The 18844-nt window shown below is 36.6% G+C and overlaps 1 protein-coding gene across 1 annotated transcript; it reads right to left on the reverse strand.

The window, feature by feature from the left end:
- Positions 1 to 5353: 5353 nt before the first annotated feature.
- LOC138871032 (uncharacterized) lies at positions 5354 to 6400 on the reverse strand. Its single transcript, XM_070148883.1, has 2 exons — positions 6079 to 6400; positions 5354 to 5982 (listed from the first exon to the last, which is right to left on the reverse strand). The coding sequence occupies exons 1-2, from the start codon at positions 6398 to 6400 to the stop codon at positions 5354 to 5356; spliced, it is 951 nt and encodes a 316-aa protein (XP_070004984.1).
- Between the last annotated feature and the right edge of the window lie 12444 nt (positions 6401 to 18844).

Below are 18844 nucleotides of genomic sequence, written 5' to 3' on the forward strand. Positions count from 1 at the left end.
TGCAATACATTTCCAAAATACAGAAATCATTTAATTCATAAATCAAGCTCAGCTTCAGTAAAACCGTTTTAAAACAACTTTCAATAGTTTCAAACGAGTGATGAAACAGTGAGTAAAAATGATAGAAACATAAACAATCCATCGGGAAAAACATGTACAAAAAATCGCCCCTCGGGAATAATACCAACAGAACCAGCCCTTCAGGCTACCTTACAATAACTCGTAATCAGTCCCTTGGGCACAACATGAATCAAGAACCACCCCGTGGCAACACATGGATCAAGAACAGCCCCTCGAGCAACAATATGAAACAATAACAACCCCTCGGGTAACATCACATCACTCACACTGGGTACCCACGCTCACTGGGGGTGTACAGACTCTGGAGGGGCTCCTACATCCCAAGCGCTATAACAAGCCATCTCGTGGCATAATCAAACTGGCCCTTGGCCTCATAACAAGCCACCTTGTGGCATAACAAATCAGGACCTTAGCCTCATAATCATGAATCAGTACAGCACTACTGCGACGCACAGCCCGATCCCATAATATCCTCACAACACAGGCCCTCGACCTCACTCAGTCAGAAATCTCTCAAGCCACTAGGACAATAGTAAAACATGATGCTCAGCCCAAAATATCATTTAAAATATCAAAACTGAGTAAATATGGCTGAGTTATGAAAACTGTAGAATACAGCATGACTGAGTACAAATATGAAGTTAAAACAGTGAGGAATAGTAGTAAAAATCTCCTAAGTGTCCAAAACAATTGGCACGAGGCCCAAATATGGCATTCAACCCAAAACACGATATACTTTCCATAACATAATGATATCAAACAGTTTTCAATCAAATAGGTGACTTAACAGTCATACAGGACGGACTAAGTCACAATTCCCAATGGTACATGACCCATACTTGTCATCTAGCATGTGCGTCACCTCAAAGTAGCACAACGATGTGAAATCTGGGGTTTCATACCCTCAGGACAACATTTACAATCATTACTTACCTCAATCCGGTTCAAACTCTAGCCCGCGATGCCTTTACCTCTCAACTCGGCCTCCGAATGCTCCAAATCTAACCAAAAACAGATTCATACCATCAAAATATACTAATGGAACAATGCCAACTCGAAAATAATAATTTTACACCGAGAATCCCAAAATTGGCCAAATCCAACCCCCGGGCCCACGTCTCGAGATCCGATAAAAATTACATCAATAGAATCCTTACACTCTCACGAGTTCATACATATCAAATACATCAAAATTCGACCACAAACGGCCCCTCAAATCCTCAATCAAAGTCTCCAATTTCAAGCTCTAACTCTCCAATTTTTAGACTTCAAATCCAACTAATTTTATGTTTAAACAAGTAAGAATTAATATAGGATCGAGTTTTAGGTTCAATAATCTTACCTCAAAGAAGTTCTCTTGATTTTCCCCTTCAATCTCCCCCAAGAAGCTCCAAAACCGACTAAAAATGGTGAACTATGGCCAAAAATCGCGAAAATGGCCTTCTAAACATTCTGCCCAGTGATTTAAATTCCTTAATCGCGATCGCGGAAAATGCCTCTAGATCGCGAAGCACAAATCTGACTGCCCTCATTTTAACCCTACTCGATCACGGAGCACTTCCTTGGCTACCTTCCGCGATCGGGGCCTCCCCCATCTCACGGAGCACTTCCTATACTCCTCTCACCAGCTCATTCCCTTGTACGCGAACGCCACCCTGTTCACGTGTTCGCGAACAACAATTTTACAGCCTACTGCAATCGCGCCCTAACCTCTGTGATCGCGTAGAACAATTTTTACCCCTGCCCAACTGAGCCTACGTGATCGCGACACTCATACGCGATCGCGAAGAACAGAAATGCATGTAACTGAAACTAGAAAATCTATAACTTTTTCAAACAAGATTTGATCTGTTTAACCACTTGAAACTCACTCGAGGCCCTCGGGACCCAAACCAAACATGACAACATATCCCAGATCATCATTCAAACTTATTCCAAACTTAGAAACACTCAAAACAATATCAAAACATCAAATCAACCACAGATTCAAGTCTAAGAATTCCAAAAACTTCCCAATTCAGATTTCAATCAAAAAATCTATCAAACCTCGTCCGAATGACCTGATATTTTGCACACATGTCACAAATGACACAACAGACCTACTCCGACTTTCAGAATTCTATTCCGACCTCTATATCAAAATCTCCCCTATCAACTGGAAAATACCAAAATTCCAATTTCGCCAATTCAAGCCTAAATCTACTCCGGATCTCCAAAACACATTCCGATCATGCTCCTAAGTCCAAAATCACTTAACAGAGCTAATCAAATCATAAAAATCCAAATCTGAGATCGAATACTAAAAAGTTAAAACTTGATCAAACCTTTCAAATTTTAAGCTTCAAACTGAGAACTGTTCTTCCAAATTCATTCTGATTACCCTGAAAACCAAAACTGACGATATACATAAGTCATAATACATCACACGAGGCTAGTTATGCCCAAGAACTAGCGAGCAAAATGCAAAAGCTCAAAACGACCGGTCGGGTCGTTACAATGTGGCAAGCTCAATCATTTATTTGCGCAGTTATAAAAAAGTAAATAGAAATAAATGAAAATCTTGATTAGAGGGACAATAAAAAAAATCTCAGAATACTTTTTTAACATGAAGAAATAGAAAAGGTTAGGTTACAAAAAAACCTTATACTCCGTATTCATCTATAGGCGATAAATTATTTAATATGACGGGTAAAAAAGGGTTGATAGTAGCAACACACAATGTACCAAAATTACCCATTAGCCAAACTTGACAGATGCGCTAGCATCCAATTTCTTCTTTTGACTCATGTTGTATTTTTCGGGAAAAAGAAAATTACTTCATTATTAGTTTTTTAGTAATTCAACAAAGAGCCCTTACTAACCCCAGCAGCAGGGGCCCTGCTCTACTCCTTTAAATTCTTCATCATTTTTAAACACATTGACTTCTCCCAAATATTTTATAAGTTAGGCAGAATAAAATAGGAGCCAGACAATAGTAAACATGAATATCTCGTTAGAAATCCTTCACGGCCAAACCTTTTCATGAAGTTCACTGCATCCACCACTTATTACAAAAAAAAGAATAAAAACTCGGATACATAATTTTTCATGTAGTATTTCATGTATTTTCCCATAGGACATGGTGTTTGGCAAGTGTAGTGACTAGTTATCTTCCTCAATAAATAAGAAATATGAAAGATTGAAACTGTTACAACTATTAATCTCTTGGCATTTTTGGAACCATAACAATTGTTGGAAAACAAAGTATCGCATCAATCATTATTGGGACTGATATCAAATTAATTTCATTAATGTGTAAATATTATATAATTACTGACTAGAAAAATGAGATAAAATCCAAAAAAGGAAAAAAAGATAAACAATATTGCTGGCCAAAGAGATATGCCAACTCATCTTTTGCTACTTTGCTCTCAATTTCTGTTTAACTTCTACGTTTGTGTATTACCTATAAATGAGAACATCCTGCTATATATAGAGTTAGTAGATGAAGAAATAACTAGAGTTCTAATGCTACTCTTCTGTGGTGGAAGAGTTCTAGTTGATCTCAACTTCTAACTCCTTCCCTATCTTGGACAGTGTTCTCTTTGAGTAAGGAGTCCTTATCTTTATCAATTATGCAACCTTTTCGATCAGGAGATATAAAATACACCAAGTTAAGCTTATCTCCTTCACGTGCATCCCACATGCTCTAATCTGCCCGTTTCTATGCACCACAAGGGATGGACCTGGTTCATGCCTGAGCTTCCTTTGTCAATCTTCATAACTAACCTTCACTTAGGCCAACAGGATCTAGGTTGGGAGAGAATTTTACACTACGCTAACGCGAGACCATGGTCGCGAATGCGGAGCATTAGGGCTTTTCATAAGCTTAGGCCCTGTTTCAACTTAGCTCAACATCAACACAATGTTAGAAATATTTTTTCTTTTTATCACTTATCATCAAGGACCAGGTTTATTAGGTTATAAACATCACTTTTCAAAGCTAAATATCACTTGTTTAAAGCATAACCTTTTTCTCCCTTTTTGGCATCATCGAAAAGTTGCATAAAAAATGTGCAATGCCCAGATTTTAAAACTTGCTCATGGCCACTGGGGCTATCCCAAATGCAATCATGGATTAATCATCATCGATCAAACTAAAAATTTCAATCATTAAAGAAATATAAACAAATAGTTAGAGCAAAAACCAGCAGATTTCATTAATTTCATTGCTAGGTGATATGATCTTCCACAAAGCATAAAAGGAAATAAAAATACTGAAAATATGAGCAAACAGGAAAACATCCCAAACTGGGTCACTAAAGGAATTACAATAGGTTAGGAAGTTAAGGCTTGGAAGAACTAGGTACAGGATTATTGGCTTGGAGAATTTTCAGCATGTCTTGAAGAATTCCATCATTCTTCTCCTTTTCCCTTGCAAGTTCAGTTCTAAGAGCATCTCACTCAGATTCTACCTCAGCCAACCTTGTCTTCACCCTTGCTATCTCAGCCTCCTTTGCCTTACTTTCCTACACCAAGGATCTGACCTTGCTATTGACTGGTGCCTTCTTGGATGAAGCAGGTTCATTAGGAGTGGCAAGTACCTCATAGTCACAAGCAATCAGAGTTTTTGCCCCAAAGTGATCTTTGCTTGTAACCACCTCCCACTTTATCAAAGGCAGCTTAAAATGTGCAAGCACAACTGTAAGAATGAAGCCATAGGGAATGACATGAGACTTGGTGCCATTGATAACCCTATCAAGAATCTGGATTATAAACCCAGGCCAATTTATCTGCCTCTCACTATCTAAACACTCCATGAGAACCAAATCCATAAAGTTTGCAATGTGCCTCCTTTCCTACCTGGCAGAATGCATTTGATGAAAAATTCGAACAGCACTTTGTAGGATGACTTCATCTCACTCTTGTACATAGCCTTGAGCTCTAGTTCCTCCTCATTATTACTGAACTTTCTGGTAATGGAAAGGGCAGTAGGAAGGTTTTCTAGGCTTGGCCACTTAAGCTTTGTGTAGTCATTGTACCCCTCAGCAGGTATACCTAGAATTTCACTCAATTTCTTCATATCAAAAGAGATTTGCACCACTTTCACCAAGCTGGTAACCCTTCCATCTTGTACAACAACATTTGCCATAAACTCAACTATTTCATCCCTAGCCAACCTGCCATCCATCAGAAGGACCATGTCCTTCCAGCCTTGCACTTCTAATTTTTCCAACGGTAGCACCATCCCTTCCTCCTCCAAATCCTTAAGGAGTCTACCCTTCATAATAGTTCATTTGCCAAACTTGGCCATCTTGTCCTTTTCACTGTCTGATTCATCTTCCTCTTTTCCACTCCATTCCTTTTCTTCAAAATTTTTTACTTGTTTGGGTTTCACTGCAGACCTGGTCTTTTTTTCTCGGGTGGATGGTTTAGCACACATTGACATAGGAGTAGACTTCTTAGTGGAAGTCTTGGATTTCTTGGGCTTGGGAGTCTGAACCTCCACTTCAGCATTTTCATTTTCATCTTGATAAACCAGGTCCATCTCATCCACATCAACAGCCTCAACAAGCTCTCCCACTTTCTTCTTCCCTTTGTCCATCCGTTTCTTTTTGCTTTCTTCTAATGCTTTCTGCATCACTTCCTCATTCTGCTTTAGTTGACTTCTTGTGGCTCTTCCTCTTATGGGAGGAATTTCAATAGTGTCATAAGGAGTAGCCTTCCTTTTCTTGTTAGCCCTAGCAGTGCCAGGGGTCTTAGTTATGGAAGTTCTATTCTTCTTGGGGTTGTAGTTGTCACCTACTTTCTTCAATAGGTCTGCAAGGGTTTCTTCAACTGATGAACCAGGTTCATCTTCCTTTTGCTCAAGGTTAACCAGCCCTTCATCGTCACTTCCCCTTGTTTTCTTGACACTTTCCTCTATTTTATTTGATTATGCTCCACAAATAGCCATTTCACCTTTATCAGAAGTGGGTGAAGAATCAACCACTCTTTTTCCCATTCCCTTTTTTTCACTTCGAACACCCTCGCTCTCTTTTTCTTTTTCTTCTTTATTTTTATCACCTCTCTTTCTAGACTCCGAAGTTTCTACATCCATCACAAATCCAACCAAAGTAAACTTATTATCCAGATTTTCAACTACCACAGAAATAACCTCATTAGTAGTATGTGTTCCAGAATTTACCTGTTCATTATCAGAAGACCCAATTTCTTCCCCCTCAGTAGCAGACTTGAAGGAATCGTCAGAGTTCTGGGGTTCTTGGGCTTGGCTAGCTTTTAATTGTGCGTCCAATTTCTTTGATAATTCCTTTCCAGCAACTTTTTTGCGAGCAAACATCTTAACTGTTTTTTTTAGGCTGAGGAGTGATTGAAGGTGAGGAGTTTTGTAGAGGAATACCAGGGTTATCAGAGTGGTTAGTCATTTTGTACTTGGTTCTTGGAAGAAAGAAGAAAGGTAGATTGGATTTTGGAAGATGAGAGAAGATGGAGAGAAATTTCGATGGTTTGAGAATAACGAAGAGAAGGCAGTAATAATAATGATTATCAATTTAAAAGGAGTAGATAATTAATGGGTAACGGCAAGCTTCATCAGTCATTTAGAAGTCTAATCGAACTAAAATTTTAGTTTGAATAGACGGTGGAGTCTTCCCTAGGATCTAGGTGATTTAATTTGGTTAGGACTCTTTTAAATGGAACTGGTTCAAATTTATTAGATAGGTTTAAGGGAGTTTTGGCCTTAGGTAGGACTCTGCTCAGGATTCAAATATTATTATTTCAAATTATGCAGAGTGTAGAAAACATACCTAGTTATCCTGATGAACCAAGTTCTTCATTGATAAGTCTCTTGTGTAAGTCTAAAATAGATAAAATAACATTAGAGATTAATGAATCATCTTAAAACATGGCACAAGAGTATACTATTGAAAGTATGAGACTGAGCAAATATTAGTCTAATTATATATACATTTTACAGATTTTCTAACCAAATTTTTTTTAGTTTTTTCCGTTTAACATTGAACTGGTCCTTTTAGGTAATCTTAATCATCCCTAATTCCAACATGTTCCTCTCAAAGTGATCTCTGCTTAAGGCTTTTGTGAAGATATCAGCAATTTGCTTATCGGTAGCACAAAACTCCACAGTGATCAAGCCTTTCTCATAGTTGTCCCTCAAAAAATGATGCCTAACATCTATGTGCTTAGTTCTCTTATGATGAACCGGGTTCTTTGTCATACTAATGGCACTAGTGTTATCACAAAAAATAGGGATGCAACCAACATCAATCCCAAAGTCCAATAATTGTTGTTTGATCCATAACAATTGAGCACAACATGAAGCAGCAACAACATACTCTGCTTCAGCAGTAGATAAGGCCATTGAATTTTATTTTTTGGTAGCCCATGCCACAAGACATGAACCAAAGAAGTGTGCCATACCTGAGGTGCTCTTCCTATCCACAAGGAAACCTGCATAATCAGCATCAACATATCCCACTAGGTTAAAATTACTACCTTTTGGATACCAAAGGCAAAGGTCAGTGGTGCCTTTCAAGTATCTCAATATTCTCTTGACAGCAGTCAAGTGGGACTCCTTTGGATTTGCTTGAAATCGAGCACAAAGACTTACACTGAAAACAATGTTAGGTCTGCTAGCAGTAAGATACAAAAGAGAACCAATCATTTCCCTATATAGCTTCTAATCAACAGATGAACTAGGTTCATCTATATCCAATTTTGTGGCTATGGCTATAGGAGTATCGATTTCTTTTGATTCTTTCATTTTAAACCTTTTAAGCAACTCTTTTACATATTTCTGCTGATGGATCATAGTTCCATTTAATTTGTAAGCCAAAAAAAGAAATTAAGCTCATCCATCATACTCATTTCAAATTCACTCCCCATTAGTTTAGCAAATTCCTTACTTAATTTATCAGTAGTTTCTCTAAAGATTATGTCATCAACATATATTTGTACTACTAGAAGGTCTTTACCTTTTACCTTCAAGACTAAAGTGTTATCAATTTTACCTCTCTTGTAGCCATGCTCAAGCAGGAATTTTGATAATCTTTCATACCATACTCTAGGAGCTTGCTTGAGCCCATAGAGTGTTTTATCAAGTTTGTACACATAATCTGGGCACTCCTTGCTTTCAAACCCTAGAGGTTGCTAGACAAACACTTCTTTCATTAAATAGCCATTGAGGAAGATACTCTTGACGTCCATCTGGTGAAGAGTAAATTCCATATAAGTAGCAAAGGCTATGAGGAGTCTTATTGCTTCCAGCCTTGCAACTGGAGAAAAGGTCTCATCATAGTCTATGCTCTCCTCTTGGCTATATCATTGAACCACTAATATCTCATTGTTCCTTGTAACAGTTCCATCTTCATTAAGTTTGTTTCTGAAGGCCCATTTTGTGCCAGTTACTGATCTGTCCTTGGGTCTTGGAACCAGATGCCAAACTTGACTCCTTTCAAACTGGTTGAGTTCATCTTGTATTGTATTTACCCAGTCTGCATCCTACAAAGCCTCAACAACATTTTTAAGTTCAATAAGAGATAAGAAAGCATCAAAAGCACAAAGATTCTTTAATGAAGATCTGGTTTTAATTCCAGATGTTGGATCAATAATTATGTTCTTAATGGGATGAGAACTTTGGTACTTATAAGGTTTCACAACCAATTGATTTCCTCTTGATGTTTCTCCAATGTTTTGTTGTTGAGGAATAGGTTCATGGACAGGTTTCACCGAGGTATGAGATTCAGTTCCTCTTTGTTCAGTTCCCCCTTTCAGGTTGCCCTGAATAGAAGAACCTGTTCCATCACATGTTCCTTCTTCTGGTGCAGGTTCAGCCTGGGCTGTGATTTCATTTAAACTTCTTACCAGCCCAATTGCTTCATCTTCATATTCCTTCCTCTCAGAAATAATGTTAGTTTCATCAAAAACCACATGTACACTTTCTTCTACACACATATTTCTTTTGTTGTATACCTTATAAGCTTTACTATGTGAAGAATATCCCAAGAATACTCCCTCACCACTTCTGGGATCAAACTTACCTAAGGAGTCTTTACCATTGTTGTGCACAAACCACTTACATTCAAATGCCCTAAGATGGGATATATTTGGTTTTCTCCCTTTAAGTAACTCATAGGGAGTCTTCTCTACAAGAGGTCTTGTCATGCACTTATTAATGATGTAGCATGCAGTATTCACAGCTTCTGCCTAGAAACTATGGGGCAGTTTACTAGAAAGAAGCATAGTCCTAGCTATATCTTCAAGTGTCCTATTCTTTCTTTCAACTACTCCATTTTTTGTGGAGTCCTAGGAGCAGAAAAATTATGATCTATGCTATGCACATCACAAAATTCAGCAAACTTAGCATTTTCAAATTCAGTTCCATGATCAAACTTAATTGATGCAAACTGATTACCTAATTATTTCTGATTTTTTCTAACAAAAGAAGTAAACATGTCAAATACTTCATCTTTAGATGTTAAAAACAATGTCCAGGTAAACCTATAGTAATCATCAACAAGCACCATCACATATCTTTTACCACATCTGCTTAATGTTCTCATTGGACCACAGAGGTCCATATGGACCAGTTCCATGTTTCTGGTGGTGCTTACCACTTTCTTGCATTTAAAAAGAGGATCTTGCCTATTTCTCCCTTGCACAAGCCTCACAAACTTTGTCTTCCTTAAACTTGATGTTAGGCAGTCCCATCACCAGGTCCTTGGAGACTAATTTGTTAAGTTGACTCGGACTTGCATGTCCAAGTCTCTTGTGCCACAGGAAGGGATCATTGTCCAACACACTTAAGCTAGTAAGTTCATTTTCTGAGAGTGTGGATAGATCTACAATGTAAATATTATTTACTCTTTTTCCCTGCAAAACAATCTTGTCAGTGGTAAGATTTATCACAAAACATTTGGTAGAGGTGAATGCTACCAAGTTACCTCTGTCACATAGTTGTGATACACTGATTAGAGTGTATTTTAAGCCCTTTATCAAGTAGATATTCTCAATAGAGTGAGAGTCTGTCTTAACTACCTTTCCAACCCCAATGATCTCACCTTTCTTTCCATTTCCAAAGGAGACATTTCCTCCTTTGAGGTCCTCAAGTGAAAGGAGCTGGTTCTTGCTTCCATTCATGTGCTTTGAGCAGCCACTATCCATGTACCATATTTGGCTGCTTCCCTTCACTTGGACCTGCAAAAGGAAATCAGGAGTTAGTCTTAGGAATCCAAACTAGTTTGGGTCCCTTTCTATAGGCAAAAGGGTGAATTAGATTCTTTTTGGCCCATCCTGGCAGCCTATTTTTCCCTTGAACAAATATTCTATTCTTTTGACTAGCCTTTTCTTTTATAGTACATTCACTTTTGTAGTGACCAGTCTTACCACATTGTATGTGGATTTTGTTCTCAGGAAGTGTGATGTACTTGCTTTTGGGATCCCACTTAGGTGCAGGGGTCCCATAGCCAAGTCCCCTCTTATTGCTACTATGGTATTCTTGTAGCCGTGAAAGTGCATCAAAGGACCTATTCCATCTATAGGTTCTGTCTAGCTCATGCTTGACCTTGCTTAGATCCTCCTTTAGGACTCTTATCTGCTCATCTCTTTTGTACAATTCATTTTTCATTTTTCCTAGGTTTTGTTCTAAAGTGAGTTGTGTGTGATCAACTTTCTTTTTACCTGTTCCTAATTTCAGATTTAGATTTTCAGATTTAAGCTCTAGGACAGTGGTGTCAAGTTCAAGAACCTGATTCTTTAACTCAGCATTTTTACTAGCACTTTCACTAGCCCTAAGTTTCAGATTTTTGCACTTAGCTTTCAAAATCACACACTCCTTAGACAACTGTTCCTTTTCATTGTTTAGATCTTCATATTCATTAATGAAACCCAGGAGTAACTCATATAGCCTTTCTTTAGACAAAAATTTAATCTTGTCTTTTAGATAAATTACACTTACCTCAGATTCCTCATCAGATTCTACAATGGCCACAAGTGCTTATTCATCACCATCTTCATCCTCTGAGTCCTCATCTGAGATTTCTCCCCAGGCAGCAACCATATTCTTTGTTCTTCTTGGGATAAACTTGTTCTTTCTTTCTGTTTCTACGTTTAGCTCTTTCCTTCTTCCATTCGATTTCCTATTGAGGGAAGTTTTTGATGTGGTGATCAGTCTTCCCACACTTGTAACATCCCTCATTGGTTTACTTTTCAGGAACCCTTAGTTTGTTGTAGTTTCTACTTCTGGAAGGACCCTTTCCTCTCATTAGGTACTTCTTGAAGTCCTTTGTGATTATGGCCATTTCATCCTCCTCTAAATCAGCACCTTCAGTGATTCTGAGTGCTAGTCTCTTTTCCTTCTTGGATACATCCATTTTCATGGTTTGCCTTATAAGTTCATAGGCAGTCAGATTTCCAATTAGCTCATCCAACTTAAAAGTGGCAATGTTCTTTGATTCCTGAATAACAGTAATTTTTCTTTCCCAAGAGACTGACAGAACTCTTGTCAAAATCTTCTCAACTTTGTCTTCTTCAAGAATAACCCTTCCAAGAGGCTTAAGTTCATTTGTTAGTGTGGTGAACCTTGTATACATCTATTAGATGATTTCACCTTCCTTCATGGTGAAATTCTCATATTAAGAATACAGCAGTGTTCCTCTGGACCTTTTCACCTGAGATATTCCTTCATAAGCCACTTGTAAAGTGTCCTAGATTTCCTTAGTAGTGGTACAACTTTGAATTCTACTGTACTCGTCTGGACCAAGTCCACACACAAGCCATTTCTTGGCCTTAGCATTCTTCTCCCATTTCCTTAAATCCTCGGCAATGCAGTTAGCTATCATTTTTTGCACATCCACTCCTTCAGCGTTCTTCTTCATGGTAGCCAGGGAACTATCAGTGACAATGTCTCATAGCTCATAGTCTTCTTCGATGATGTGATCTCTCATCTTATTTTTCCACCAAGAATAGTACTTTCCATTAAAGAGTGGAGGCCTAGCAGTGGATTGCCCTTCCCAGTTTCTAGATGGTGCGCTCATCTTGATTTGTTCCTAAGGTGTTAGCATCTTCAAGGATAACCCGCTCTGATACCAATTGATGTTTTAACTTCAATACCACACAAGAGGGAGGGGGGGTGATTTGTGTGGTATCCAATATTTTGCTTAAACTAATTATGGAAAGATCTGGTTCTTCTAAGTATTCCTTAACCTATTATTGCAGAAATAGTAAATGCGAAAAGTAAAGAACACAAGTATTTTACATGGAAAACACCTGGCTCAAAAGGTGAAAAAACTACGACCTACTTCCCAGTAGGATTTTCCCAAACTCTTCACTAAATCACTAAGCCAAAAACTGCATTTACAAAATACTTTTGTAAACCTAGGATTAACTCTAATCCTGTTGTAGCAAACAACCTCTAACTGTTGCGACAATCTCAAGTTAACTCTAACTTGAATACTCTGAGTACCTATTACAATTGCCTCTAGATAAAGATAAAAGGTACAATATGAAAATAGCTACTACAATTGAACTAGAATAAAAGACAGACACTTGGAACTAGTTCTTCTATTTGGTTCATATAGCTTCAGATTTCCACACTTGAATCACACACGAACTGCTTGCAAAAAGCTTGCTATCTTGCTCTCAATTCTTGTTTAACTTCTGTGTTTGTGCATTACTTGTAAATGAGAACATCCTGCAATATATAAGTTAGTAGATGAAGATATAACTAGAGTTCTAATGCTACTCTTCCTTGGTGGAAGAGTTCTAGTTGATCTCAACTTTTAACTCCTTCCTATCTTGGTCAGTATTCTCTTTGAGTAAGGAGTCCTTCTCCTTATCAATTATGTAACCTTTTAGATCAGGAGATATTAAATACACCAAGTTAAGCTTATCTCCTTCACGTGCATCCCACATGCTCGAATCTGCTCGTTTCTATACACCACAAGGGATGGACCTGGTTCATGCCTAAGCTTCCTTGGTCAATCTTCATAACTAACCTTCACTTAGGCCAACAGGATCTGGTTGGGGGAGAATTGTACACTACGCAAACGGGAGACCGTGGTCGCAAACGCGGAGCATTGGGGGGTTTTCTATACGCGAACTTGTAGAGTCATTGGAGGTGGGCTGGGACTTGACCGTTGTTCTATGAGAACGCGATGCATGTATCGCGAACGCGGAGGCTATGGGGGGATAAGCCTACTCGAACACGTAGAACAACTCGCGATTGTGTAAGCCATTAAGGCGCAGCTCCTCGCGAACGCGTCAGTGTTCATGCGAACGCGGTGAACACTAGCGCCCAGTTATTAAAACAGTTCCATTACGGGATTTTTGGCCATTCTTTCAAAATTTCATAACTAGAAGACCTAGAGGCGATTTTTCCAAGATATTTTCTTTCCCAATTTGTTAGTAAGTGATTCTAACCTACTTTCTTTTAATTACCCATTACATTTCATGAGTTTTCAACCTAAAATCTAGAATTTTCATTGTGGAAATTGGGGGCTTGGGTAGAATTAGGGATTTTTATATAATTAGAATTTAGACCTGGAATTGGGGTCGCATTTCAAAAAAAAAAATACATAATCAGGCTCGGGGGTGAATGGGTAAATGGATTTTGGTCCGAACCTCAGATTTTGACCAAGCGGGCCCGAGGTCAATTTTTGACTTTTTGGGAGAAAGTTTGGGAAATCTAAATTTATGCATTGTAGTTTATTCCTTTAGCAATATTTGATGTTATTGAGTTAATTGTGGCTAGATACGAGTGGTTTGGAGGCGAACTCTAAGGGAAAGGCCCCGGTAGAGCTTTGAATTGACTGCGGAGTGAGGTAAGTATTGTGTCTAACCTTGACTTGAGGGAATTAGGAACCCTCAGACTATGTGTTATGTGAATTCCATGTGAGTGGTGTATATGCAAGGTGAGGAGTGCTTATACGCCGCTGAATTATCTGTTTTTTCTGATTTACCATTTTTTCTTAATTATTTCCTTTCTTATCTTAACTGTTATATGCTCTAAATGCTTTTCATGCTTAACTGCTACTTGTTAATCAATATCTTTCCTGATAACGATGTTAATCCTTCCATAATTTCATGATTCCATGCTATTTGCTTAAATTGACTTGTTTGCACCTTCTAATTGTCAATTGCTGGATTGGTCTCACTGTGTAGTATTACTCGTGTAGATTTCTTTATCGTACAAGTTCCCTTTTGGTCCATTTTGTTATTCATTGATCGTACGGGCTTTGTAGTTGAACTGTTGATTTGGTTGTGCTTTGAGTATTTGGTACTGATATGGTGGGATCGGGCTACACGCCGCAGCATGTGTAATAAGGGTGAATTGATATACAGCTTGTAAGGGTAAATATGTTCTCTACGGTGGGATCGGATTGCACGCTGCAACAGGTGTAATAAGGGTGGATTGATATGGTGAAATAATGGTGATTTATGATACTAATATTGATCTATGGTGGGATTGGATTGCGCGACGTAACATACATATATTATTTACTGTTGTTGATATTGATACTATGAAATAAGGGAGAATCTTTTGTTGTCTGGTAGGATCGGGTTGCGCGCCGCAACAAATCTATATATTTCCATTATTTGAGCTGTGTTGGTTTCCGATATTTTGTTTGAACTGTTAAAGATTGGTAATTCTGGACGATACTGATTTATTCTTGAGGTTGTGGTCATTATTTTCATATGACTGTTTAAATCCTGTTCAATATTTCTATTTTTCTGTCATTATTATATATATTGCGTACATGTTGTAGTGTAGTTGACCTGCCTTAGCCTCGTCACTACTTCGTCGAGGTTAGGCTCGACACTTATCAGTACATGGGGCCGGTTGTATTGATACTACACTATGCACACTGTGCATATTTTGGAGTCGGTCCCAACAATGATTATTAATGTGCTCGGATTGGACAGTTGCGGAGACTTGAGGTATGGCTGTTCAGTGCTCGCGGCTCCTGGAGTCCCCTTCCTCTTTCTATTTAGCTGTGTACTCTCATTCAAACAGTTTTTTATTTATTTCAGACCCTTGTATGTATTGCTCTAGAAGCTCATGCACTTGTGATACCTGGTTCAGAGATTTATAGCAGATGCTTTACGATTTTAGCTTCCGCATTTATATTTGGATTATTGCAGTTAAATTAGTTCTTCTTCTTTATTTAAATTTAAATTGTTCTAACGTTGGCTTCCCTAGCAAGTGAAATGTTATGCGCCATCATGGTCAGGACGTTGGAAATTTTGGGTCGTGACATATACTTGGTTATTCTATAGTTGTTACCCCTTGGACGATCTCATCCTAGGAAAGTGGCATGCACTCACGTGTCATGTGAATTTTTCTTTCTATGTGGCATTTTTTTACCTTTCTAAATATGTTATTTTTTAAAATAATTTTTTTTCGAATAAAATTTATAATAAAACATGGATAGAATTTATATTAGTTTGGCTAATTTTATTTTGGCTAAAAATAATAAAGTTTTAATTATTCTTTTTTGAATTTGACCTGGAAAAAAAAGATTTATACAATTGAAATGAATAGTCAAGGCATCTAAAAAGTTATAAAATACATAGTTTGAACTTTATTATTTTAGCTATACTTTTTTATATAACTCTAAACTATGGTGCTCTATTTTTTTTGTTTTTACAGATTTTACCAGAAAAAGTAAAATACACAGTTGAAATAAATAGTCATTGCATCAAAAGAAAAAATTAAAAGAGTGTACGATTGCAAGTTCATTATTTTGGCTATACTACTTTTATTTGGTAAAAAATAATGGATATGTAGCTAAATTTTTTATTGATTTGACTCGAAAATAAAATTACACAATTAAAATAAATAGACATTATATATAAAGAAAAAAAGGAAATATACACAACTGATACTCTATTATGTTTGCTAAAAGTTTTTTATTTGGCTATAATGATAGAGTTCCTACCAGATGTTTTACAAATTTGGCAAAAAAAAAAAACGCTTGGAACAAATAGACATCATATCTTAGAAGAAATTAAAAAGAATAAAAGTTAGTGTAAAGTCCACATTGTATGTTAAGATGAAGCAAGAAGAATCATAGTTGTAACAAATAAATCATTATATATGACTATATGACAATTAAAAGTTAAAAAATAACTTATTTGGAAGCTAATTTTTTAATTTTTCTTCACTCCCACGCTCTTAAAAGAGAGTGCACCCACACTCTTTGTCACATCAACGTCCAGGGGGTAATGACTCTCAAAAGGCCAAGTTCAGGAGGTAATTAAGACTACAAATAATTTAGGGCTGTAACTAATAATCCGTGCCAACTTTACGGGTTTTTTAGGTATTCCGCCATATATATATATATATATATATATATATATATACACTTCATGTCGAAAATGTTAGATTTAGTTGAATATGTTAAACTGTATGCTACATCCGGCCCTATGTGCCACTACACTTGCTACCATCTCTAATTTCCTTCCTTTATTTCTTCTCTCCTTCAATCTCTGTCTTGGCAAACAGGGCTTCACTTTCCCTAGCGAAATAGAAGAAAAAAATCTCAACCCAGTACTGCCAGTTATATACATACTACGCAACACATTCAAATTTGGATATCAATTTTACAAATAAAATTAGCCTTTTATTCTGTCATCAGGACAAATTCAATGACATGTTTGATTAGTACAACTGTCATATTGTGAGATTACGTTTCTAGTATATATATTCCCGTGTTGCCTTGCACGTTATTCTAGCATTGAGACAAGAAACAAAATTTAGAGCAATTTAAGTAAATGAACATTAAAGAGAATACTGTCTTCTTCTTTTTACGATAACTACTAATCCGATTTTTCTATAATTCAAATTTATATGATAATATTTTTAATCTAAGACATTTCAGAATGTTTTACACTATTCCTCTTTTACACAACTTATATAACCTTTAAGGATTTAAATACATTAAACTATTCGGCTTTTATTTTATGTGGTTTGTTTTCTATAAATTTGCTTTTCAACTATTACTATATTATTTTTCTTTCGCTCTCACTAATATGCTACTAATTATGTTTTAAACTTCATATATATCTAATCTGTTATCAAACAGGAACATAGAGAGGATATGATTTGGGTCATGGAACTATGTGTTGTGATCAGTGTTTTAAAAGGCAGGGGCGTGAGTCGGGGCATTTTACTTAATCTGGGGCGAGGGAAAAGCCTTGAGACACAGGACGTAAGCCCCACAGATCTTTAATTTTTAAATTTATGAATTAATAATATAGCATTATAACACAATAAAAATATAAAAGAAACATTAAAAGTTTAATAAACTAAAAATAATTAAAGAAACTCATATAAAATAAAATATTTAGCATATTTTACAAGTATAAATAATACGATATTATTAAAGTTACTATGAAATATAGATTAACTATAACCCCTTAACTTTCAAACAATTAAAAATTATAATTTCTTAAAAAATATTATCAAACTGCATATTTCATCTCTTTAAAAGTAAATACTCAATAAATTTTATCAACACTCTAATTTAAAATATTTACTCCTTCATGAGTAAATATAAAATTATTTTAAATAGTAAAATAAAAGATGTATGATAATTTTGAGAGACATAGAACTAAGACGTGAAGATCTATCAAGTAAAGATATAAATTTTGATCATCTATTTTTTGAAGAAATATTCAAATGATATTCACCCTTAAGATGTTTTTAATTAGTAAATATGCAATACTATGGTTCGTTATTTGAGTTATTCACAATTTTTATATTCCTATAGATAAAAAGAACTTTAATTATTTATTTGTTAACGAATTTTAAGAGTCAATGGTGCAAATTAAAGAATTCAACGCATGATTTGTATAGGAACTATTGTGCGAGTCCCAGTGTTGAGCGATATGTGTGTTTAGGGCGCACAGTCAGGTGTTTGGGAGCGTAAGCTTCACAGAATTAAACCCCACACATGAGTCTCAAGGCGTTTTGATAGTGTTCCGCCCCTCGGGCATACCCCGAGGCGAGTCCCAAAAAAGCCTTTTAAAACACTGGTTGTGATGATGGCATGAACGTTCATTTGGAAATATTATATAAAAGATCGTTGTCACAAATGGTGTAATACTTTGTGCAAGCCATTATTAAACATGAATTTGACATGTAAAAGTAAGTTGACGTTAAGATAGGTTTAGAAATTTAATTTGTTTACTAACACCAAAGATAATAGTTAAATGCAGATTTATTGACAAGGACTAGTCTATTTCGCTGAGGCTGTACAATTGAGTATCCTACGTATCTTATTTGCAGAACGAGTAATCGACCGAAGAATCATTATCAAGGAGCTCTACTTGAAATTATTCTCCAATGTATAATTATTTTTCCTTTGAGCGGAACAGCGAACACACACGTAAAACTAGAATTTATGACATCTTTCATGACATTAATTCAAATCTAATGCAAATTACTGTTCAAATAGTTTACTAGCCCTACTTTAGTTTTTCCCGATCTTATTGAATGTTACACATTTTTTTTTCCTTCTAAATGTGTATATATAATTTAAGTCGAAAGCAAATGAATTTAGTTTAACTCAAAAACTCCGCCCCTCACAATTTCAGTTGGATTAAGCCTCAAGCAAAAATGAAACGTCGGCAAGTTTCTTTTGTCGGTGGGTTGCTCAGGACCCAATGATCCTCTGCTTTTAGCTTGGCCCTGTTCTCTATCATCCCCGAGACAAATCCTTTTATTTTTTTTGTGTTAGATCTATGAGCATGTTATTCCTAAAATATG

The sequence above is a fragment of the Nicotiana sylvestris genome, chromosome 6 (assembly GCF_000393655.2).
Source record: "Nicotiana sylvestris chromosome 6, ASM39365v2, whole genome shotgun sequence".
NCBI lineage: Eukaryota > Viridiplantae > Streptophyta > Magnoliopsida > Solanales > Solanaceae > Nicotiana > Nicotiana sylvestris.

Coding starts and splice junctions, on each gene's coding strand:
- LOC138871032 (XM_070148883.1), bottom strand. CDS start 6,400: ATGTTTGCTCGCAAAAAAGTTGCTGGAAAGGAATTATCAAAGAAATTG. Junction 5,983..6,078: donor AGAGAGCGAGGGTGTTCGAA/GTGAAAAAAAGG, acceptor CAAATAAAATAG/AGGAAAGTGTCAAGAAAACA.